Source organism: Neoarius graeffei, chromosome 6 (assembly GCF_027579695.1).
Source record: "Neoarius graeffei isolate fNeoGra1 chromosome 6, fNeoGra1.pri, whole genome shotgun sequence".
Lineage (NCBI taxonomy): Eukaryota > Metazoa > Chordata > Actinopteri > Siluriformes > Ariidae > Neoarius > Neoarius graeffei.
In genome coordinates, this window is record NC_083574.1 from 28,046,761 (window position 1) to 28,073,364 (window position 26,604).

At 42.0% G+C, this 26,604-nt stretch overlaps 1 protein-coding gene across 1 annotated transcript in view; it reads left to right on the forward strand.

Moving 5' to 3' along the window:
• Nucleotides 1-24,112, forward strand: part of treh (trehalase (brush-border membrane glycoprotein)) — a 111,238-nt gene extending 87,126 nt beyond the window's left edge. The window contains exons 12-15 of the mRNA XM_060924325.1: nucleotides 7,587-7,698; nucleotides 11,286-11,398; nucleotides 13,161-13,214; nucleotides 23,923-24,112. Of these exons, the coding sequence (XP_060780308.1) occupies nucleotides 7,587-7,698; nucleotides 11,286-11,398; nucleotides 13,161-13,214; nucleotides 23,923-24,081 (438 nt within the window). The 3' untranslated portion in view covers nucleotides 24,082-24,112. The remainder of the gene's footprint in view (nucleotides 1-7,586; nucleotides 7,699-11,285; nucleotides 11,399-13,160; nucleotides 13,215-23,922) is intronic.
• The last annotated feature ends 2,492 nt before the right edge of the window (nucleotides 24,113-26,604 follow it).

Sequence of the window (26,604 nt, forward strand, 5' to 3'; positions counted from 1 at the left end):
TTGTCATTCAAAAACCGTAAATCCTATCGTTTAGGTAGACACATTGTGTGAATCAGGACAAGTTTTCCTCCTACTTTTGAGAAAATCATGTCTGTAGAGTGAAATTTGTAGCTGAAAACACAGTTTAAGCGAGAAAGTTTGACCTTTTTTTTTAACCTCTCTCCACTCTGAGCTTAACGAGGTCCACTGGTGTGTAACGCAATAGACACCCATTCAAAAGCCGGATTTTCTCCCAGAACCCACATGGCGTTTGAGCTGGGACTGATCCGAAAGTGTAGAACCCAGCAGAAAAGTTGAATGCCAGATCCACAGAGGAGAAGTTTTCCTACGTTTTAGAGTTTGAATCACGTCTCTAGGTTAAAGCATGCCAGAGCAGCGGATGTTTGAAAAACGTTGAAAAAGTGCTTTTTTTCAAATTAATTCCATAGAAATGAATGGGGTTTTTTTGGACGATTTTTTCGCGACTACGTCGCGAAAAAATCGTAATCTGTAGAGAAAAGTAATAGCATAGCGAGTCCGATCGAGCCGCACGTTTTGATATATTGTTTGTCTGTGTGCGACGTACGGTTATTGAGTTATTCGAAATCAAAATTTGCGTAGGAATAATAACTAGACCGGACAATTCCCCGGGGGAAATTGTGAGAGGATGCAGTGCGCGAAGCAATTCGGTCACGCATGTTCGCTGGCTGTGAATGTGTGACCCGCAATGATCTTTCAATGCAATGATTATGTGTGTGCTTGAGACAGCAGCCGTCATGAAGAAGAGCTATTCAACAGTATAAACAAAGTGACTACAGGCGGAAATTAGCATGTACTGCTATAACCTGGGACAGACATCTGTCCTTACCACAAGGATAATGTTTAATTTGTGCACTGTCCCTTTTAAAAATAAAATAAACTCTAAGAAGAGTGTTTGTAGTTTGTATGTACGAACAGAAGTGTTCCTAATAAAGTGGGCGGCTAAGGTGAGGCCTGTCGGCTGCCCTCTTCTCAGTTTCTCAGAGCAGCGGATGTTTGAAAAAGTGCTTTTTTTTTCCAATTAATTCCATAGAAATGAATGGGGTTTTTTTGGGACAAGTGTGACTACTACTTTTGAGAAAATTATGTCTGTAGTGTGAAATTTGTGGCTGAAAACAGTTTAAGTTTGAAATTTTGAGCATGATTTGTGTGTGTGCTTGAGACAGCAGCCCCCCTCTGCCCCGTCACTGGCCCCAATCGGCATGGTGACGGGCCTGAACAGGAGAGTTAAGACACACACACAAGATTATGTCAGGTGTCTGCTGTTTTGCTAAGGAGTAGGCCTCGAACAATCACAAATAACTCGACAACGAAAGCAGCTATTCACAAAATTCTTTCACAGTGAGCGCTAGAAGGGTCTCCTGAATAAAATGATGTATTTTTTTGTTTGTAGTCTTAAAAATAACGACACTAGAGCGATTTAAAAACGTTGAAAAAGTGCTTTTTTTCCAATTAATTCCATAGAAATGAATGGGGTTTTTTTGGACGATTTTTTCGCGACTACGTCGCGAAAAAATCGTATTCTGTAGAGGAAAGTAATAGCATAGCGAGTCCGATCGAGCCGCACGTTTTGATATATTGTTTGTCTGTGTGCGACGTACGGTTGTGTGACCTGCTATGAAGCTACAATGCCATGATTTATGTGTGTGCTTGAGACAGCCGCCCCCCTCCCCTCTGTGCTCGCTTACTGAAGCCAGTAAGCATGGTGACAGGCCTGAGCAGGTTAAGACACACACACAAGATTTTATCAGGTGTCTGCTGTAAATTGCTATGGACCAAGCCTCGAACAATGACAAATAACTCGACAACGGAAGCAGCTATTCACAAAATTCTTTCACAGTGAGCGCTAGAAGGGTCTCCTGAATAAAATTATGTATTTTTTTGTTTGTAGTCTTAAAAATAACGACACTAGAGCGATTTAAAAACGAGTGACTTTTCTATCCCGTTTATAATGCATGTCAATGAGCTAAAACACACAAGGTCTTGAATTTTGGGCTGTGTTTTACTACGGACCAGACCTCAAACAATGACAAATAACTCGACAACGGAAGCAGCTATTCACAAAATTCTTTCACAGTGAGCGCTAGAAGGGTCTCCTGAATAAAATTATGTATTTTTTTGTTTGTACTCTTAAAAATAACGACACTAGAGCAATTTAAAAACGAGTGACTTTTCTCTCACGTTTACAATGGGTTTCAATGAAGCCTGTCAGCTGCCCTGTCCTCAGTTTGACGCTTGTCATTCAAAAACCGTAAATCCTATCGTTTAGGTAGACACATTGTGTGAATCAGGACAAGTTTTCCTACTACTTTTGAGAAAATCATGTCTGTAGAGTGAAATTTGTGGCTGAAAACAGAGTTTAAGCGAGAAAGTTTGACCTTTTTTTTTAACCACTCTCCACTCTGAGCTTAACGAGGTCCACTGGTGTGTAACGCAATAGACACCCATTCAAAAGCCGGATTTTCTCCCAGAAACCACATGGCGTTTGAGCTGGGACTGATCTGAAAGTGTAGAACCTAGCAGAAAAGTTGAATGCCAGATCCACAGAGGAGAAGTTTCCCTACGTTTTAGAGTTTGAATCACGTCTCTAGGTGAAAGCATGCCAGAGCAGCGGATGTTTGAAAAAGTGCTTTTTTTTCAATTAATTCCATAGAAATGAATGGGGTTTTTTGGACGATTTTTTCGCGACTACGTCGCGAAAAAATCGTATTCTGTAGAGAAAGGTAATAGCATAGCGAGTCCGATCGAGCCGCACGATTTGATATATTGTTTGTCTGTGTGCGACGTACGGTTATTGAGTTATTCGAAATCAAAATTTGCGTAGGAATAATAAGAATAAGAAGAAGAAACACGTAGAAGAACAATAGTTGCAGTGCTTTGCACTGCAACCTATGGGCTCCCCTAGGGGAGCCCATAGGTTGCTGTGCTGCAGCACTGCATCCTAATAACTAGACCGGACAATTCCCCGGGGGAAATTGTGAGAGGATGCAGTGCGCGAAGCAATTCGGTCACGCATGTTTGCTGGCCGTGAATGTGTGACCCGCAATGATGTTTCAATGCAATGATTATGTGTGTGCTTGAGACAGCAGCCGTCATGAAAAAGAGCTATTCAAGAGTATGAACAAAGTGACTACAGGCGGAAATTAGCATGTACTGCTATAACCTGGGACAGACATCTGTCCTTACCACAAGGATAATGTTTAATTTGTGCACTGTCCCTTTTAAAAATAAAATAAACTCTAAACTCTAAGAAGAGTGTTTGTAGTTTGTATGTACGAACAGAAGTGTTCCTAATAAAGTGGGCGGCTAAGGTGAGGCTAAGACACACAAGGGCTGGAGTTTTCTACTGTTTTTTTTATGAAGGACCAGGCCTCGAACAATGACAAATAACTCGACAACGGAAGCAGCTATTCACAAAATTCTTTCACACTGAGCGCTAGAAGGGTCTCCTGAATAAAATGATGTATTTTTTTGTTTGTACTCTTTAAAATAACGACACTAGAGCGATTTAAAAACGAGTGACTTTTCACTCACGTTTATAATGTGTGTCAATGAGCTAAGACACACAAGGTCTTGAATATTGTGCTGTGTTTTACTACGGACCAGACCTCGAACAATGACAAATAACTCGACAACGGAAGCAGCTATTCACAAAATTCTTTCACAGTGAGTGCTAGAAGGGTCTCCTGAATAAAATGATGTATTTTTTTGTTTGTACTCTTTAAAATAACGACACTAGAGCGATTTAAAAACGAGTGACTTTTCACTCACGTTTATAATGTGTGTCAATGAGCTAAGACACACAAGGTCTTGAATATTGTGCTGTGTTTTACTACGGACCAGACCTCGAACAATGACAAATAACTCGACAACGGAAGCAGCTATTCACAAAATTCTTTCACAGTGAGTGCTAGAAGGGTCTCCTGAATAAAATGATGTATTTTTTTGTTTGTACTCTTTAAAATAACGACACTAGAGCGATTTAAAAACGAGTGACTTTTCTATCCCGTTTATAATGCGTGTCAATGAGCTAAGACACACAAGGTCTTGAATTTTGTGCTGTGTTTTACTACGGACCAGACCTCGAACAATGACAAATAACTCGACAACGGAAGCAGCTATTCACAAAATTCTTTCACAGTGAGCGCTAGAAGGGTCTCCTGAATAAAATGATGTATTTTTTTGTTTGTACTCTTAAAAATAACGACACTAGAGCGATTTAAAAACGAATGACTTTTCTATCCCGTTTATAATGCGTGTCAATGAGCTAAGACACACAAGGTCTTGAATTTTGTGCTGTGTTTTACTACGGACCAGACCTCGAACAATGACAAATAACTCGACAACGGAAGCAGCTATTCACAAAATTCTTTCACAGTGAGCGCTAGAAGGGTCTCCTGAATAAAATGATGTATTTTTTTGTTTGTACTCTTGAAAATAACGACACTAGAGCGATTTAAAAACGAGTGACTTTTCACTCACGTTTACAATGGGTTTCAATGAAGCCTGTCAGCTGCCCTGTCCTCAGTTTGACGCTTGTCATTCAAAAACCGTAAATCCTATCGTTTAGGTAGACACATTGTGTGAATCAGGACAAGTTTTCCTACTAGTTTTGAGAAAATCATGTCTGTAGAGTGAAATTTGTGGCTGAAAACACAGTTTAAGCGAGAAAGTTTGACCTTTTTTTTTTAACCTCTCTCCACTCTGAGCTTAACGAGGTCCACTGGTGTGTAACGCAATAGACACCCATTCAAAAGCCGGATTTTCTCCCAGAACCCACATGGCGTTTGAGCTGGGACTGATCCGAAAGTGTAGAACCTAGCAGAAAAGTTGAATGCCAGATCCACAGAGGAGAAGTTTTCCTACGTTTTAGAGTTTGAATCACGTCTCTAGGTGAAAGCATGCCAGAGCAGCGGACGTTTGAAAAACGTTGAAAAAGTGCTTTTTTTTCAATTAATTCCATAGAAATGAATGGGGTTTTTTTGGACGATTTTTTCGCGACTACGTCGCGAAAAAATCGTAATCTGTAGAGAAAAGTAATAGCATAGCGAGTCCGATCGAGCCGCACGTTTTGATATATTCTTTGTCTGTGTGCGACGTACGGTTATTGAGTTATTCGAAATCAAAATTTGCGTAGGAATAATAAGAAATATAAGAAGAAGAAACACGTAGAAGAACAATAGTTGCAGTGCTTTGCACTGCAACCTATGGGCTCCCCTAGGGGAGCCCATAGGTTGCTGTGCTGCAGCACTGCATCCTAATAATAAGAAGAAGAAGAAGAAGAAGAAATACGTAGAAGAACAATAGTTGCAGTGCTTTGCACTGCAACCTATGGGCTCCCCTAGGGGAGCCCATAGGTTGCTGTGCTGCAGCACTGCATCCTAATAAGAAGAAACACGTAGAAGAACAATAGTTGCAGTGCTTTGCACTGCAACCTATGGGCTCCCCTAGGGGAGCCCATAGGTTGCTGTGCTGCAGCACTGCATTCTAATAAATATAAGAAGAAGAAACGCGTAGAAGAACAATAGTTGCAGTGCTTTGCACTGCAACCTATGGGCTCCCCTAGGGGAGCCCATAGGTTGCTGTGCAAAGCACTGCATCCTAATGATGCAGCTTAACAACTTCCTGCATCAAAGAAATACAGACATGAAAGACAGAGAACATGTTAACCATGTGGTAAGCATATAATGTGTGAAATGTGTTGAATTGTGTGTACGGATGTACATAGAATGTACAGGAGTAGGACTTTTAGCTGTGGTAATGCACATTTCAAACTGATGCTGCTTCAAAATGAAAAACATTACCTCTCCAGTTTCTTCATATGTTGTAGGCAACATGTTGGGCTACAATTTTCAGGAAAAGTCGTCGCGGGGTCATTTGTCCCAAATTGTCAATTTCAAGGTCAAAATATAGGTCAAAAGGTCATGATGAGATATATCACATAAAAGATAAAACTAATGATGTATTTAGATTCCTTATGATCTCCCCTTCACAAATTTACTTTATTTTTGAAAATCGGACAACTGGTTGCCGAGATACAGCACTTTGAAATTTGGCGGCCACGCCCATTTTCGCGAAAAAGTGAAAAAAAGAAATGACGATATCTCAAAAACCGTTGGTCCGATTTTGCTAAAATTAGAAAATTTGGCTTTCTGGCTAGGATTTACCTATAAACCAATTTTCATTGAATTTGGAGGAGGTAGGGTTTAACTCATTGGGTGATCTGACATGGAATGACCCAATAATGTGATGATTTTCACATTTTTGATGCCCTGCAGTGATTTAGATGGCATTTCTTATGTCCTTTATACATAATTATGCCCAGGTAAAAATCCATGTCCCATATCCTTTAAAGAATCTTGTGAGGATGGGGGTGGGAGAAGGGCTTTTCTCAGCCTTTGCAGAAATTGGGCGTCACGGTGGTGCCTCACAGCAAGAAGGTTCTGGGTTCGAACTCAGCGGCCGGTGAGGGCCTTTCTGTGTGGAGTTTGCATGTTCTCCCTGTGTCTGCGTGGGTTTCCTCTGGGTGCTCCGGTTTCCCCCACAATCCAAAGACATACAGTTAGGTTGACGTGGGGTGGCCTTGGGCTAAGGTGCCCTTGAGCAAGGTACCGAACCCCTGACTGCTCCCCGGGTGCTCTGGGCTGCCCACTGCTCTGTGTGTGTGTGTGTGTGTGTGTGTGTGTGTGTGTGTGTGTGTTCACTGCTTCAGATGGGTTAAATGCAGAGGATGAATTTCACTGTGCTTGCAGTGTGCATGTGACGAATAAAGGTTTCTTCTTTCTTCAAATTAGATATGATGCTGGACTTTTTTGGCTATGGAGTTGGTGTTGAGGGATGAGGTGAAATTCTGTGCCAGTTGAACAAGGAATTTGGTGCTCTTGATGATCTCCATGGGGGTGCAATTGATGTTCAGTGGAAAGTGGTCATGTCAGGCTCTCTTGAAGCCAACAGCTATCTGCTACACTCTTCTGTTAGAACCGATTAAACAAGTGGAATCAGGTGTGGCTCCTGCCTGGTTGGAATAGAAGCCTGCAACTACAGTGGCCATTTGTACATAAGATTAAAGACCTCTGGTTTAATCAGGCAATCTAACATGACACACATGGACTGAAACCTGTCAATCACATGTTCCAATATTTTTGTTCATTTGAAAAAAAATGTGTGGGTTTAACCAAAAGCTGCCATGTTCAAAGTTAACACATCTAGATGTAGAAATTTTTACATGTGTATCTTTTGATCTCAAACTCAAATGTGTCTTCTAGAAATGCCATTCTAATATTTTCAAAGGGGACTGTATTTTAGTTGAGTTTTGCCTGCATTGCTGGCATGTGTGTTTCTCTTTAGATAGCCAGGAATGTTTCTCTGATAGGCAGGTCATGAAGATTTGATTGTGCACTATATCAGAGTGATTTTTTTTTTTTAGTGTTCTGTCACTATGCTTTTCTAGTCTGAAACTCTGTCAAACTCTAAGTCCAAATGTATGTGAAATGCCATTTTAATGTGCATTTGTCATAGAAAAATTGTATTTAATTTGCATAAATCTCTCTCTCCCTCTCTCTGAATAGGGGAGTGGTGGTCTTGACTACCCCAATGGTGTTCCCACCTCTCTGAGTCAGAGTGGCCAGCAATGGGACATGCCTAATGCCTGGGCTCCACTCCAGCACATGCTCATAGACGGTAGGGAAATATGAAGGATCAGATCTGCAAAAATAAACAAAAAGCTACAGAAAATTCTTATATATAAACTCAGTTCCAAAATAAAGTTGGGAAACTGTGTAAAACACAAACCATGTGAATATTTGCAAATTATGGAAACCCAAAATTTAATTGAAAATAATACAAAGACAACACATCAAATGTTGAAACTGAGAAATTGTATTGTTTTTTGAAAAATATATGCTCATTTTGAATTTGATGTCAGCAATACATTTCAGAAAAGTTGGGACAGGGCAACAAAAATACTGAAAAAGTTGTGTAATGCTAAAAAAAAAAAATTATTTGGTTAATTGGCAACAGGTCAGAGCATGCCAGAGAGACTGAGTCTCTCAGAAGTAAAGATGACAAGGGGTTTACCACTCCTGTGAAAGACTGTGTGGGCAAACAGTGCAACAATTTAAGAATAACGTTCCTCAATTTAAAATTGCAAAAGTACATAATATCATTAAAAGATTCAGAGAATGAGGATAAATCTCTGTATGCAAGAGACAAGGCTGAGAACTGATATTGGATGCCTGTGATCTTCAGGCCCTCAGGCAACATTGCATTAAAAGCAGACGTGTGTCTGGAGTGGAAATCATTGTATGGGCTCAGGAACACTTCAGAAGACCATCATCTGTGAACACAGTTAATTACTGCACCCACAAATGCAAGTTAAACCATATATAAACAATATCCAGAAACACCACCACCTTCTCTGGGCCCAAGCTCTTTTACAATGGACTGAGGCAAAGTAGAAAATTGTCCAGAGGTCTGATGAATCAAAAGTAGAAATTCTTTTTTGAAAATCATAGACACCATGTCCTACAGGCTAAAGAGAAGAGGGACCATCCGACTTATCAGTGCACAGTTCAAAAGCGAGCATCTGTGATGGTATGAGGGTGCATTAGTGCACATGAAATGGGTGTCTTGTACATCTGGAATGGCATCATTAATGCTGAATGATATATACACTTTTCAGAGCAATATGCTGCCATCCTGACAAAATCTTTTTCAGGGAAGGCCTTCCTTCTTTCAGCAAGACAATGCCAAACTGCTTTCTGCACATATTAATACTGCATGGCTCCGTAGTAAGAGTCTGGGTGCTAAACTGGTCTGCCTGCAGTCCAGCCCTGTCTCCCATTTAAAACTTTTCATGCATTATGAAGCGCAAAATACTACAAAGGAGACCCCAAACTGTTGAGCAACTGAAATTGTATTTCAGGCAAGAATGGGACAACATTTCTTTTTCAAAAATACAGCATTTGGTATCCTCAATTCTCAAATGTTTACAGAGTGTTGTTAAAAGTAGAGGTGATGCAACACAGTGGTAAACATGCTCCAGTCCCAACTTTTTTTTGGTGTTTTGGTGGTGATGCATGGTGATATACAGTGGTGCTTGAAAGTGTGTGAACCCTTTAGAATTTTCTATATTTCTGCATAAATATGACCTAAAACATCAGATTTTCACACAAGATGAAAGTAGATAAAGAGAACCCAGTTAAACAAATGAGATGAAAAATATTATACTTGGTCATTTATTTATTGAGGAAAATTATCCAATATTACATATCTGTGAGTGGCAAAAGTATGTGAACCTCTTGGATTGGCAGTTAATTTGAATGTGAAATTAGTCAGTTGTTTTCAATCGATGACAATCGGGTGTGAGTGGGCACCCTGTTTTATTTAAAGAACCAGGATCTATCAAAGTCTGATCTTCACAACACATTTGTGGAAGTGTATCATGGCATGAACAAAGGAGATTTCTGAGGACCTCAGAAAAAGCATTGTTGATGCTCATCAGGCTGGAAAAGGTTACAAAACCATCTCTAAAGAGTTTGTGAGACCAGCTGTGATGTATGGATTGGAGACTGTACCCTTAATGAAGAGACAGGAGGCAAAGTTGGAGGTGGCGGAGTTGAGGATGTTAAGGTTTGCAATGGGAATGATGAGGTTGGACAGGATAAGGAACGAGCACATCAGAGGGACAGCACATGTGGAGAGCTTGGGAATTAAGCTAAGAGAGATGAGACTGAGATGGTATGGGCACATCCTGAGAAGAGATGCAGAGTATGTTGGAAGGAGAATGTTGAGGATGGAGCTGCCAGGCACACGAAAACAAGGAAGGCCAAAGAGGAGATGCATGGATGTGGTGAAAGAGGACATGAAAGTGGCAGGTGTGGTAGAGAAGAATGCGGAAGACAGGGAGCAATGGAGACAAAAGATCTGCTATGGCGACCCCTAATTTGGAGCAGCCAAAAGTAGATAGATAGATAGATAGATAGATAGATAGATAGATAGATAGATAGATAGATAGATAGATATTCATTTAATTTAATATAATGCAAATTTTAATTCTTAATTCCAGGGCCAGGGCAGCCTGGTGGTGTAGTGGGTAGTGTTGGTACCTCACAGCTCTCGAGTCTAACTTGAGTCAGACCAGTTTATGGAAGAATTGAAGTATATTGGTCACTGGTGGGTGCAAATCACATTTTTTTAATAAAAAAAAACTACTGTATATGTCTTGTAAAATATGGTGGACAGTGAAAATTCCTTTTCCCTCCTTAATTTAGTGTTACAAGTATTAAAAATGTGCCTTTTGGACTATTTAGCCTTGCCCATTCAAATTTAAGTTACAAGCTTTCTTTTGCAAACTAGTCCTAGGATTTTTAGATGTAAAATTGGTGTTAAAAGACTTGGAGCCTTTTGTCGAGATTTTGAAACATTATGATCATTACATATAAATTTTTTCAGGGTTCATGATTCATTGGACAGAATCAGATAAAACTTGAAAGTCATGTTCAAAGCTAGATGCTGAGGCTGTAAAATCTGTGGCATGGTCATCAATAGGGGGCAGGGCTAAGTTCAAGTAACTGTTTGTTAGAAACCATAAATCTGTTTGAGCATCGTTGTTCTAACCTGCAAGCATATTTCTAATGATTGGGTTATTTGAAAAACATGACCACTATTATCCAATCAGCTTTCAGCAGACATTTCAAAAGACTGGCTAATTGTGAGCTAACATTAGTTAAAAGTTGTGAGCTAATATCAAAACACTTCAGAAGTACTGTATGTGTTTTATGGAAGTTTTTGACAATTGGCCATAGGGGCTGCTATTTGCACACAGTGTTTGGACAATGCAGATTGCCACTTGCAGTTTTATTTTATATTGGTATACATTCCTGACTATTTATACATACCATGTCTCTATACATGTTCAATTCAAAAATAACTTTTCACTATTCCAAAAGGTGAAAATGATAAAAGAATGAAACAAGTAACTTATAGGACAATTGGGAGGTGCAGTGCAACAAAATACTTAATTGTGTAATAGATGGATGCAAATACAATAGTTGACCAGGATGTTACATTACATGGCATTTAGCAGACACTTTTATCCAGAGTGATGTACAACAAGTGCAAAAGTCATGTTGTAGGCTAGACAGTCAGATTGGCTATGTAGCCCCAGGTTTGATGGAGAAAAAAGCTAAGCATATTTTAGGATTAGCTTTAAGGACATTAGGTATGCAGCTTGATTTTTAAAGTCACCATCTTCTCTTGTTACTCAGGTCTGTCACAACTTGACTCGGCAGATGCCAAAGATCTTGCCTTTGATTTGGCCCAACGGTGGATTCAAACAAATTGGCTGGCTTATGTGAAATATGATGCCATGTTTGAAAAGGTGCATTTCCTGTTGTTTTTCATGTACATATTTCAGTGATATGAATGTATAGATAACATGGTCATTGATTACAGCTATATTGGAGTAGAAAATTAGCCCTTCAGCTTTAATTTGAGGGTATGCACATCAAAATTGGGTGGACAATGTCAGAATTACAGCATTTTTATATGTCCCCTTTTTAAAGGAAAATGGGCTGCTCAGCTATTCCATGGCCAGATGTGTGTTATTACCCTATTTTTTTCACTTACAAGTAAGCAAATAAAAGGTCTACAGTTGATTTCATCTGTTGCATTTGCTTTTGGAATCTGTTGCCCTCAATATGATGTCACTGCCAGTGAAGCAAGGCAATAGGCTGAAAAATCAAAACAAACCCCTCAGAGAAATAGCAAACATTAGGTGTGGTGAAATCAACTATTTGGCACATTCTTCAACAGAAAGAATCTGCTGGTGAGCTCAGGAACATAAAAAAGCCCCAGAATACCACAAAAAACAACTGTCATGCATGACAGAAGAATTCTTTACCTGGAGAAGAAAAAACCAACAACAGCTGGCCAGCTCACAAACACCCTCAGCAATAAAAATAATACTTCACCAGAGTAAATACAGAGGATTGAACACAAGATTTAAACCATTGGGAAGCCTCAAAAACAGGAAGATTTTGCCAACCAACCAACCCCCCTCCCCCCAAAAAAGGAGAAAAAAAAAGAAAAAAAGTACAGTTCTGGAACAATATCCCATGGGCAAATGCCCATGATCCAAGGTATACCACCTCATCTGATGGGCATGTCTGGCTATCAGTGGAACTGGTTCCCTTGTGTTTATTGTTGATTTGACTGCAGCAGGATGAAAGTGTTATAGGGCTATATTAAAGTGTTACAGGGCTATATTACCTGCTCATATTCAACCAAATGCTTCAAAACACACTGGACAGTGCTTTACAGTGCAGATGGATGATGACCTGCAGCATACTTGAAAACAACCCAAGGCAAGAAAGTGGAAGGTTTTGCAATGGCGAAGTCAATCACTTAACCTAAATCCAAATGAGCATGCATGTCTATTTCTGAAGGCAAAATGCCCCCAAAACAAGCAGGATCTGAAGACACCTACAGGAAAGATCTGGAAAAGCATCACCAGGGAAGAAACCAAGAATCTGGTGATGTCTTTGGGTTCCAGACTTCAGACAATCCTTGATTGCAAAGAATTTGCAACCAAGTATAAAAAGACTTAATAAAAAAGATGTAATTTATAATTGTTTGTCCTTTAAAAAGGGGTGGAGATAATACATAAGTGTTGTCATTACACATTGGATGCGAATATCCTCAGTTTAAAGCTGAAACTGCACTGTGAGCTCATATGCATAATTTAATTTCAACTCCAAGGTACTGTGCTTGCAGCTGGAAAAAAAAAAAACCCAATAACTGTCAATGTACAAATATGCATTTTATATACACTATCATATTACATATGAGTAGGTCAGTAAGTTCTAAGACAGATATTATAATTTCAAAAGGATTTCAAAATAATTCAAAAAACGAATACAAAGAAGGAATTCTCTGATGGACACATTACTTGCAGAAGTGTTTAGACTTAAATAGCTTTATTTTCATAAATATTTTTTCCATTTGTCTTAGAACTTTTCCTGTGTGTGTATGTGTGTATATATATATATATATATATATATATATATATATATATATATATATATATATATATATGTGTGTGTGTGTGTGTATGTATGTGTGTGTGTGTGTGTCTGTTGCAGTATGATGTCCTTGGAGATGGCAAACCCGGAGGAGGTGGTGAATATGAAGTTCAGGTACTGGCACTGTAATCCTATTCACATGTACAAATTTCTGCCTCTCTTTCTATGGTGGTGACATCCCGTAAGGGCTTATTTGAAGTGTGCTTTTCAGACTGATGAAATGTTGTCTTTTTCACAATGTAAAAACTATTATTAGATTACATCTCATTAATACTGTCACATTAATATTGTCACCAAGATGGCACCATGGATGGCTGCCTCAGTGGTGCGCATTGTTTTCTTATTTTGTTTGTAAACTCAGTTCACTGCTGCAATACTCAAATCTCTTTCACCAGAGAAGAGCTCGTGAACATCAGGGGAACAGTGCCAGTGGACTTCTCATCTCATTATCTCTAGCCGCTTTATCCTTCTACAGGGTTGCAGGCAAGCTGGAGCCCATCCCAGCTGACTACGGGCGAAAGGCGGGGTACACCCTGGACAAGTCGCCAGGTCATCACAGGGCTGACACATAGACACAGACAACCATTCACACTCACATTCACACCTATGGTCAATTTAGAGTCACCAGTTAACCTAACCTGCATGTCTTTGGACTGTGGGGGAAAACGGAGCACCCGGAGGAAACCCACGCGGACACGGGGAGAACATGCAAACTCCACACAGAAAGGCCCTCGCCGGCCCCGGGGCTCGAACCCAGGACCTTCTTGCTGTGAGGCGACAGCGCTAACCACTATACCACCGTGCCGCCCCGCCAGTGGACTTATTACCAACATTTCTGGTGTCTTCCATGGAATTACTGGACATTCCGGTTAAAGGTGCACTCACCTTTGCTCACTCAGCGAGACATGGGAGGAGAAGAAAACACACTGGTTTGCTCGTGTGCCTCTGTCGGCACGTTCTTCGCACTCCACTACCTGCATTATTTCTCTCCAATGTGCGGTGGTTGTGCAACAAACTGGACAAACTCCAACTGCTGGTGGGGAGAAACAGGGACTTTCATTTGTCTTTTGTTTTATGCTTCAGAGAGACGTGGCATTCCATGTCCCAACAGCTAGCCGCTGTGTTCGGGGATCAGGTCATCGAGGCCCCTGCCTTTGACTGCTGCCCAATCCACACTGCACCAGCCCCCTACGGCTTCCTCTGTGGGTGGTGAACCCACAGGAGGTCGGGCCCACGTCACCACTTCGGGCTGAGCCCAGCCGGGCCCCGTGGGCAAAGGCCCGGCCACCAAGCGCTCGCATACGAGCCCCAACCCCGGGCCTGGCTCCAGGGTAGGGCCCCGGCTGCGCCATACTGGGTGACGTCACGGTCCTTGATATTATTTTATCCATAGGGTTTTGGTGAACTGCTCTTAGTCTGGCCTGCCACCTAGGACCTGGGGGGGAAAGAGCCTGAGCTTGTGCAGGAGGTTGAGCAGTACTGGCTAGAGATAGTCGGGCTCACCTCCATGCACAGCTTGGGCTCCGGAACCCAGCTCCTCGAGAAGGGCTGGACTCTCCACTTCTCTGGAGTCGCCCATGGTGAACGGTGGCGGGCTGGTGTGGGCTTGCTTATAGCTCCCCAGCTCAGCCGCCATGTGTTGGAGTTTACCCCAGTGAACGAGAGGGTCGCCTCTCTGCGCCTTAGGATCAGGGAGAGGGCTCTTGCTGTTTGTGCCTACGGGCCGAATAGCAGTATAGAGTATCCGCCTTCTTGGGGTCCCTGGGAGAGGTACTGAGAGGTGCTCAGACTGGGGACTCCAACGCTGTTCTACTGGGGGACTTCAACGCTCACGTGGGCGATGACAGTGACACCTGGAGGGGCGTGATTGGAAGGAACGGCCTCCCCGATCTGAACCCGAGTGGAGTTTTGTTATTGGACTTCTGTGCTAGTCACAGTTTGTCCATAACGAAGACCATGTTCCAGCATAGGGGTGTCCATAAGTGCATGTGGCATGAGGACACCTTAGGTCGGAGGTCGATGATCGACTTTATCATTTCATTTGATCTCCGGCCCTATGTCTTGGACACTCGGGTGAAGAGAGGGGCTGAGCTGTCAACTGATCACCACCTGGTGGCGAGTTGGATCCGCTGGCGGAGGAGGAAGCCAGACAGACCTGGCAGGCCCAAATGTGTGGTGAGGGTCTGCTGGGAACATCTGGCTGAGCACTCTGTCAGGGAAGTCTTTAACTCCCACTTCCAGGAGAGCTTCTCCCAGCTTCCGAGGGAGGCAGGGGACATTGAGTCTGAGTGGACCATGTTCTCTGCCTCCATTGTCGACGCGGCTGTTCGGAGCTGTGGCCGCAAGGTCTCCGGTGCCTGTCGTGGCAGCAGTCCCCGAATCCAGTGGTGGACACCGGAAGTAAGGGATGCCGTCAAGCTGAAGGAGGAGTCCTATCGGGCCATGTTGGCCTCCAGGACTCCTGAGGCAGCTGATGGGTATCGGCAGGCCAGGCGTGCCGCAGCTCGGGCAGTTGCGGAAGCAAGAACTGGGAGGAGTTCGGTGAGGCCATGGAGGAGGACTATTGGTCAGCCTCGAAGAAATTCTGGCAAACCGTCCGGCGCCTCAGGAGGGGGAAGCAGTACTCTGCCAACACTGTTTACAGTGTGGGTGGGGAGCTGTTGACCTCAACTGGGGACATTGTCGGGCGGTGGAAGGAATACTTCGAGGATCTCCTCAATCCCACTGTCATGTCTTCTATTGAGGAAGCAGAGACTGATGACTCAGAGGTGGACTCGTCCATTACCCAAGCCAAAGTCACTGAGGTGGTTAGCAAGCTCCTCGGTGGCAGGGCACTGGGGGTGGATGAGATCCACCCCGAGTATCTCAAGTCTCTGGATGTTGTGGGGCTGTCTTGGCTGACACGCCTCTGCAACATTGCGTGGCGGTCAGGGACAGTGCCTCTGGAGTGGCAGACTGGGGTGGTGGTCCCTCTTTTTAAGAAAGGGGACCGGAGAGTGTGCTCCAAATATAAGGGAATCACACTTTTCAGCCTCCCAGGGAAGGTTTACTCCAGGGTACTGGAGAGGAGAATTCGGCCAATAGTAGAACCTTGGATCCAGGAGAAGCAATGCGGTTTTTGTCCTGGTCGTGGAACACTGGACCAGCTGTATACCCTTCATAGGGTGCTCGAGGGTTCATGGGAGTTTGCCCATCCAGTCCACATGTGCTTTGTGGATTTGGAGAAGGCATTCGACCGTGTCCCTCGTAGTATTCTGTGGGGGGTGCTTCGGGAGTATTGAGTTCAGGGCTCTTTGCTAAGGGCTGTCCGGTCCCTGTATGAACAGAGCAGGAGTCTGGTTCGCATTGCCGGCAGTAAGTCAGACCTGTTCCCAGTGCATGTTGGACCCCGGCAGGGCTGCCCTTTGTCACCGGTTCTGTTCATAATCTTTATGGACAGAATTTCTAGGCGTAGCAAGGGGCCAGAAGGAATCCTGTTTGGGAGCTACAGGATTTCATCTCTGCTTTTCGCAGATGATGATGTCCTGTTGGCTTCTTCAAACTAGGACCTTCAGCATGCACTGGGGTGGTTTGCAGTCGAGTGTGAAGCGGCTGGGATGAGAATCAGCACCTCCACGTCTGAGGCCATGGTTCTCGACCGGAAAAGGGTGGCTTGCTCTCTCCAGGTTGGTGAAGTCCTGCCTCAAGTAGAGGAGTTTAAGTATCTCGGGATCTTGTTCATGAGTGAGGGAAGGATAGAGCGTGAGATCAACAGGCGGATCAGTGCGGCCTCCGCAGTGATGCAGTCGCTTTACCGGTCTGTCATGGTGAAGAAGGAGCTGAGCCAAAAGGCGAAGCTCTCGATTTACCGGTCGATCTACGTTCCGACTTTCACCTACCCGTATGGTCATGAGCTTTGGGTAATGACCGAAAGAACAAGATTGCGGATACAAGCAGCCGAAATGAGTTTCCTTCGCAGGGTGGCTGGGCGCTCCCTTAGGGTGAGAAGCACAGTCACTCAGGAGGAGCTCCGAGTAGAGCCGCTGCTCCTCCACATCGAGAGGAATCAGCTGAGGTGGCTCGGGCATCTCTTTCGGATGCCTCTTGGACGCCTCCCTGGGGAGGTGTTCCAGGCATGTCCCCCCGGGAGGAGGCCCTGGGGGAAGACCCAGGACACGCTGGAGGGACTATGTCTCTCGGCTGGCCTGGGAACGCCTCTGTGTTCTTCCCGAGGAGCTGGCCGAGGTGTCTGGGGAAAGGGAAGTTTGGGCTTCCACGCTCGGACTGCTGCCTCCGTGACCCGGCCCTGGATAAGCGGAAGAAGACGAGACGTGGCGTGGCTATGCAGACATTCTGGACTCTGCACTGCTGCTGGCTGGCTTCCAGCTTTTCAGAGTGGACTGTAACACTGATCTCTCCAGTAAAACAAAGGGTGGTGGAATCTGTTTTTATGTAAACAGTGGTTGGTGCAGTGATGTGTCAGTGATCCTGAAACTCTGTTCTCCCAACCTGGAATCATTTATTATTAATTGTAAACCCTTCTACTCCCCGTGTGAGTTCACTTCATTCATTCTGGTTGGTGTTTACATTCCACTGCAGGCCAACATGCAGAATGCACAGTGCATGCTGGCCAGTCAGACACTGGGTGTGGAGCAGACTAACCCAGACTCCCTAGTTATTGTCCTCTGTGACTTTCACAAAGGTAACCTCAGCCACAAACTACCAAAATACAAACCATTTATTAAATGCCTGACCAGAGAGGAGAATATTTTGGATTACTGCTACACTACAGTCAATAATGCCTATCACACCATCCCCTGTGCTGCACTAGGCCACTCTGACCATGTCATGGTCCACCTGATTCCTGCTTACAGGCAGAAATTAAAGCTGAGGAAACCTGCAGTGAGGGCATCTAAGATGTGAAGAAATAAGGCTGAGGAGAACCTTCAGGCATGCTTGGACTGTACAAACTGGGATATGTTCATAACTGCTACCAGTAGTCTGGATGAGTACACAGAGGCTGACATTCTACATCAGCTTCTGTGAGGACTGCTGCATTCCATCACGAACCAGGGCGAGTTATAATAATGACACCCTGGTTCACAGATAAGATCATACAGCTCAGGCGGCAAAAGGAAGAAGCATTCAGAAGTGGAGACAGGGACAGGTTTAAAGAGTCTAGGAACAGATTTAGCAAGGCAGTGAGGGAAGCTAAACATCTGTACTCTGAGCAACTCCAGCACCAGTTCTCAGTCAACAACTCGCCATCTGTCTGGAAAGGGCTCAGACAGATCACTAATCACAAACCTTCAGCCCCCCACTCTGTTAACGACTGGCGCCTGGCCAACCAACTGAATGAGTTCTACTGTCACTTTGAAAGACAATGGGACTGTCCTGATAACATCCCCCATGACTACACACTACAGCTCCAGCCCACCACCCCCTCTATCTCCTGCACCTCCACTGCTGCCAGGGCCTCTCTACAACTTCACCTCTCAGAGGCCCATCCACCCTCCACCATAGCCTCAACTCTCTCCATTCTGGAGAGAGACATTAACAAGCTCTTGAAGAAGCTGAACCCCCACAAAGCAACAGGTCCCAACTCAGGCTACATCCACACGACAACGGCAACGAGTTTTTTTTTTTTTTAATATCGCGTCCACATGGGCAACGGATCAGTAAAATATCAGGTATATATGGCAACGCAACGCTTGCTGAAAACGATGCAATACACATGCCACACCTCTACGTGCGCTGTAAGACGGTCCCATCAGAGACACCAGAACAATAGAAGAAGTAGACACGTGCATAAACCCCTTCTGTAGCATCAGCCACATAAAGTTTTGATTATTAATCATTAGCGTAAAACGAAAGACGCAGAAAGGGGAATGAATGGGGGTAGATGGAAGCCGGTACGCCAACATTCTGATATCCTCCAGAATTCTTTAATGGTCCGGAATAAATTGAATGCTACACGTTGATGGATTACTTTGTTCTTCTACGCCCTTTTTGAGGAATGTATTGTCGGACTTAAACCAACATCTGAAGAGGTGAGATCGCTCCTTTTTTTTTTTTCCTATTTTTGCTGGCGGGATTGTTTTTGTTTTTGGAAAGCGCACGGGCGGTGTGCGGTTTGGTATTGCTTCCGCAGTGTTTGGACTAAAGACTCTGCCCTAAGGGCTATTCTCTCTCTCTCTCTCTCTGCACCATTACACAATAAATATTCACAGTGAAAATATTTTGTAAGCGCGTTTCATGAACCAAGTTATAGGATTTGTTGACAACTCGCATCGAGTTCATTACACTTCTACCCGGCGTGAAGCACCGACAGTCATGTGGTTGTGACGTCATTATAAACAAATCCATTCTACTGATCCAGACGACTTCGCAACGGCAACATTGCCAGATTTTTCCACTCTGGAACCCGTTCTCAAAAGATTTCGTTTTGGGGCACCCAAAACACCGGTGCCGTGTGGACGCCAGGCTGAAATGATAAACAATTTTATCATATTCACCTGAATCCGTTGCCTTGTGGACAGGGCCTCAGTCTCACCATTTACCCTGAAGCACTATGCTGATCAGCTGTCTTCAGTGTTCACAGACATCTTCAACACCTCACTGGAGACATGCCGTGTGCCAGCCTGCTTCAAGGCCTCCACCATTTAATGTATCCCTGTCACCAAAAAGCCAAGGATCACAGGATTAAATGACTACAGACCCATCACCCTGACTTCTGTGATCATGAAATCCTTTGAGCGCCTTGTGTTTTACCACCTCAAAGCCATCACTGACCCCACTACTGGACCCCGTGCAGTTCGCCCACAGACCCAACAGATCTGCCAACGATGCTGTCAACATGGCTCTTCACTTCATCCTTCAGCACCTGGACTCCCCAGGAACCTATGCTAGGATCCTGTTTGTGGATTTCAGTTCCACCTTCAACACCATCATCCTGGCTCTTCTGCAGGATAAGCTGTCCCAGCTGAACATGCTTGACTCCACCTGCAGGTGGATCACTGACTTCCTGTCTGACAGCAGCACATGAAGCTGAGGAAACACATCTCTGATTCCTGAATCAACGACATTGGATTCCCCCAAGGCTTCATCCTTTCTCCTCTACTCTTCTACCTGTACACCAACAGCTGCTCCTCAAGTTCACAGACGACACCACCCTCGTTGGACTCATCTATGATGAGGATGAGTCTGCGTCTGCCTATAGGTGGGAGATTGACCATCTGGTGTCCTGGTGCAGGCAGAACAACTTGGTGATCAATGCTCTAAAGACAGTGGAAATGATTGTGGACTTCAGGAGGAGCTCTGCCACACCCTCCTTATCACCCTGTTTGACTCCCATGTAATCTCTGTGGAGTATTTCTGCTTCCTTGGCATTATAATCACCCAGGACTTGCTTGCTCACCAAGAAAGCACTGCAGAGGATGTACTTCCTGCGGCAGTTGAAGTTTGATCTGCCAAAGACAATGATGGCGCACTTTTACACCACCATCATAGAGTCCATCCTCACCTCATCAATCACCATCTGGTACGCTGCTGCCACTGCCAGGGACAAGGGCAGACTGCAGCACATCATCTGCTCTGCTGAGAGGATGATTAGCTGCAACCTTCTGTCTCTTCAGGACCTGTACGAGTCCAGGACCCTGAGGAGAGCAGAAGGATTGTGGCTGACTCCTCTCACCCTGGACACAAACTTTTCAAATCACTCCCCTCTGTTAGGAGGTTGCAGTGCATTAGAACCAAAATCTCATGCCGTAAGGTCAGCTTTTTCCCCACTGCAGCTGGCCTCATCAATAAGGTCAGAGACCCCCACTGACGTTAACCTTACACTTCCAATGTGTGACATTAATGCACTTTGTCTCTGAACTGCAATTTTGCTCATTTCAAGGCCATGTCATACATCTCCATTCTGTGAACCTTTATTGCACCTTCCAGCTCACACTGTACAGCTTGGTTATTGACTTGGCCCATTACACATATTCTCTTCCTCTCACACACTCTTATCATGTCTCTTCTCCATCTTTATCATCATGTGACCTATTTTTGCACATTCCGGACATACTGTACAGCTTTGACTCCAACAACTCGTACACATACCTCTTAAATATGTCCACTTTTCAAATTTGTAGATTTCAGACTCTTCTATTTCTTATTCTATGTACATAGCTACTTTTTATCTTTGCTAAATTCTTCTATCCCAACTGTTCAAGCACCAATCACCAAAGTGATTCTCTTGTATGGGAGAATGTACTTGGCAATAAACTTGATTCTGATATTAATAATGAGCAAAATTTTGTTTAAATCCAGTACACTGAAGGCAAGATGGTCAAGAAATAAATATTTTATGATAAAAATGTACTAACCTAACTAAACTAAGTTGGGATATTTTCCAAAATGCAATAAAAACAAAAATCTGTTACTTGTTAATTCATGTTAACCTTTTATTTAACTGACAAAAGTACAAAGAAAAGATTTTCAATAGTTTTACTTTTCAACTTAATTGTATTTTGTAAATATAAATGAAGTTAAAATTTGATGCCTGCAACACACTCAAAAAAAAAAGTTGGCATAGAGGCATTTTTACCATTGTATTACATCACCGTCCCTTTAGCACTTTTTAATTATATGGGAGCTGAGGATACTAATTGCTGCAGTTTTGCAATCAGAATTTTTGTCCATTCTTGCCTGATACAAGACTTTAGATGCTCAACAATCCGTGGTTGTCGTTGTCGTCTTCATGATGCGCCATTCATTCTCAACAGGAAACAGAGCTGGACTGATAGCAGGCCAGTCAAGCACATGCACTTTGTGTCTACGAAGCTACGCTGTTGTAGCCCATGCAGAATGAGACCAGTTATCATCCTGCTTAAATCATCATGGACTTCCCAGGAAATTATGTTGCCTTGATGAATATGTCTCTCTAAAATCCCAATTTATTTAGCAGATGTGCTTATCCAGAGTGACATACAACACACCCAGAGCAGCCTAGGAAGCAGTTGGGGGTTAGGTGCCTTGCTCAGGGGCACTTCAACCATTGCTGCTGGTCTAGGGAATTAAACCAGCAACCTTTTGATCCCAAAGCTGCATCCCTAACCATTATGCCATACACGCCCCAAAATATCAATGGTACCTTCACACACATGCAACTCACCCCTGCCTTTGGCACTGATCCACCCCATATCATGACAAATGCTGGCTTTTGCACCTGTCTCTGATAACAAAATGGATGGTCATATTCACCTTTGGTACTGAGACCTCAATGTCTGGTTTTCCCAAAAACAAGCTGAAACGTCGAATCATCTGACCACAGCATATGTTTCCACTGTCTTTTGGTCTATCTAATGAGTTCAAGACCAGAGAATTTGGCAGCATTTCTACATAGAATTGATGAAAGGCTTCCCATAATATTTCGGCACAAAACCTGCCTTGAAATATTGGTTGGCATCTGTACTTTTGTAAGCCTTTAGTATCTCTGGTGTATTTAGAAATCCCAAATACTAAATAGTTCAGGATGTCGTAGTATCCCAAATCAGGTAGTTGGTTTGGTGAACACTTTTCCAGTGGAATAAATACATTTGTGGGTAAATTAAGAACAGGCCTTTGTCACCTTCCTCCTCTGCATTTTACCCACATGTGCACGCAGAGTGAGCGCGCGCGCGCACGCAGAGTGAGCGCGCGCGCGCGCACACACAGAACGCATGCATCCAGTGGGCAGAATAAATAAATACATTTGTGGGTAAATTATATAGATCTATGATGCCTGCTGGAAGACAAGAGCAGGGAGGATTGAGAATCGAGCAGCTGTGATTTGTTTACACCCAATACTAAAACTTGTAGAGTCCTAGCAACAACCATCACAAGGACACATACAAAAAGCTTCAAAAATTCCTCCTTACCCGGATAAAAACGATATAGGATTAATCATGTAGTGTCCTGATACCCAGGTCTTTAACCCAGTCACAAATGAGAAGTTGTTCACCTCCATACTCTTCCAGATTTTCATCTGTTTGTCCAATGTCTGCAGCACCAGGAAGTTTGAGATGTCCATGACATGCTTTGTGGGACTGATAAAGCAGACCATTATGGAGTTTTGATGTTGCATTTGTATGATTAAACGTCAGGCAGTGGTGTATGAACAAAGAAGAAAACTGCCTCGAAAAGTATTAATATTCATATTTTCATGAAATCCTGCCATCATGCATATAATTATAATAAATTTTCATGCATCACTCAATTTGATATTTAAAACCAAATTGTTTGTACGTACCAATTTGATATGGTTCTGAAAGAAAAGAAAAAAATCTGACCATCCTACCCTGAATGTTTTTGAGGTTGTGACAGGGGAAACACAATTTTTTGTGAGGCCCAGTTAACCTGCTTATTGTGGAATCTTCCAAAATGGTGTTACTTGAATATCGTATAAACTTTTCAGTCTTATTTTGCCTGTATCCCAGCTTTTTTGAGTGTGAAGCAGGCATCAAATTCTAACTTCATTCATATTTACAAAATACAATTAAGTTGGTCAGTAAAACCACTGATTTTTTTTTCTTTGTGACTTTGTTAGTTAAATAAAGACTCACATGAATTAACAAATCACAGATTTTTGTTTTTACTGTATTTTGAAAAATATCCCAATTTTCTGCAAATGGGATTAGTATTATTAAAAAAATATATATATACAATTCCAATTTAGATTACTATAATCATCACCAGAGCACTGAATGTACATCTACATTCATGCTGTCAAACTTCCAAACTATTTTTTTTTAATTCTTACACAGTAGACCTTGAATAGTTTTTATCTGAGCCATGTTTTTACTTACTTTTGCAGCTGGGGTTTGGATGGACCAATGGTGTTGCTCTACAGTTGCTGGACCAATATGGGAATAAGCTGAGGTCTGGGGGAAGTGTCCTAGGTTCTAACCTTCAGATTGGACTAATTTACCCCACTGTATACCTGTATGCCATATTTTACCATGGATCATTCTGATAGTTATGTTTGGAAAAAGGATTTCTTGGATATTAGAGTTTAGAATTTCACTGACGTCACTATGCTTATCAATATGCTGGCTGTCTTGAATATTCATTACAATAACTTTATTGTGCTAGGATGAAAAGATTATCTAATTCTTAATCAGCTACTATGACCAATCCAGTGATCAAAATAAGTGGAAATCATTGTGGATTTTAGCACTATTCATTTGTATGGCTCATCAATGTGTCTTAAATTGTCATTAAAAAACACAACTCATAACCGCACATGATTGTGTATACATATACAACATAGTTGTAGAGCTATTTAAGTACATGATTCCTTAGGTTTTAATCAATAAAAGCATTCATCAAAATCAAGAAACAATTAAGATCAAATCCTGATTATATTTCCTTGCAGATTCCTTCAGGAAGCAGAACATGAGGGCAAATATTTCTTTTGATTTTATTTTTCATGTTACACAATCAAGTTAAGTGCAATCATTCCTTGGGGAGCAGATCAATTAGCAGTTTGTAGATGTGGTGGTGTGTGGAATAATATTGTATTGTAAACTTACATTGTATGAGATGGTCGTTCCTTCCCCTTGTCACAACAAGACACATGTCAAGTGTAATACTAATTTTATATGCTACAAAGGTCATTGTGCTTCTTTGTGTGTTGCCTGACCTTTCCTTTGCAAACAATAGCACTTGTGACTGTTGATTACTAAGATGAGCTTGCATACCCTTGGGGAAAAAAATATAGACAAAGAAATTTATATCAATCAACAAGACATTTACTCCAAGTTGATTTCACAGATGACTCTTTATTATCAGTAAAAAAAAAAAAAAGGTTCAAAACATTAAAAAATCCTTCATTTCAAATTTTTGCATGTCTTAGCTTTTGTGTAATTAAGATTGCTCTGGCAGTTTTTTTTTCCCCCATTCTTCTTAAGTTTTCTAAATTTTCGGAGTGTGTGTATAAACTGCAACATGTGTACCATTTCATTTGTTTTTACCTGGAAGCATGGGGGATTTCCACACCAGTTTGTCCTTGGCTAGTCATTGTGTTGATTATTTTGTGTTCATTTTGAATAGTCTTCACTTTTTGCTTGTTGACTTTGCATATGTAATGACCTCACAGGGTGGATTCTCAGCTGCATTAGCTGATTATTAGTGCTTTGGTTTATTATGGGTATAGGTTTATTAATATATTACTGTGTCAATACCCTTAGCAAAAAGTAGTATACTTAAAGTTCATTTTATTAAGTATGCTTCAGTACGAGTATAAGTATAGCAAGTATACTACAGACCATGTACTTTTAGTGTACTAGAAAGTATACAAATTTAATACTTTTTCGGACTAAATTGGAACATTTCAAGTTTATAAAAGTATACTTTAAAGTATACAACAAGTACACTCATCTATATACTATCAATGTACTTGGTATATCCCTCTTGCATGCTTAAAGTATACCACAAGTACACTTATCGATATACTTCTTTTTTTGGGCTTTTTTCACCTTTACTGGATAGGACAGTGTAGAGACAGGAAATTACCTTGGGTTGGAATCAAACCCAGGTCCCCAGATTTATGGTATGGCGCTTTAGTTGACTGAGCCACAACACCCCTTAGTTACATACTTCAAGTCCCTATTTTTAGTTTATTATTGTATACTTTAAGTATACTGTTATAAACGTTGGTTATTTCACTAGTTTACTTGTTATACTTTAAGTTTGCTTGGCATATTACTTGTAGCTTACTATTTATATACTGGAAATATACTCCTTAAAGTATTCTTAAAGTTTACTCATACTGTATGTACACAAGAGTGTGATGCATTTACAAAATCACAAGACAGAATGTTGAAAACAAGTTTGATATATTTTCAAACATTTCAAAAATAAAGACCTATGAAATCAAGTCCTTCCTTACTGGAGAAATTGATCAATAAAGTCAAGTCAAAAGTTTTTCTGTTTTTGTGTATGATTTTAAGGTACATAAAGATAATGCAATTGAGCACACATACTATATACTGTAAAGTTTTAAACTCCAGCATTATATTATATTAATATATAAATTAAATGTTAAGCATGAGTCAATGACTTGACCTTATTATGCACTTGGAGCAAGATATACTAAGTATTAGTACTTTGTGGCAGAAAAACGTGAAAAGTATACTAAAGTATACGTTTTAGTATTAAAGTATAAGTCTTAGTATTAATGTACTTAGTCTTAGACTTTTATTTATACTTTTCAGTATAAGCCAAGTATACTTCACTATACTATTCTTAAGTATATAAAATATAGTTTATAAAAAGTCAACTTCAAGTATACTTCCTCAGTTTTAGTAAAAAATAAGTATACTCATAGTACACTTGAATAAACTTCTTTTTGCTAAGGGTACCTTTGGCAGGAATGTTGGGGCTGGCCACACAGACAGTGTGCTGACCAATAACACATGCAATTCAGACTTTTCTGGTTGTAGTGATGGCCAAATTTTTTTTGTTGTGATTAGATTTTTAGTCAAAAGAAAATGAA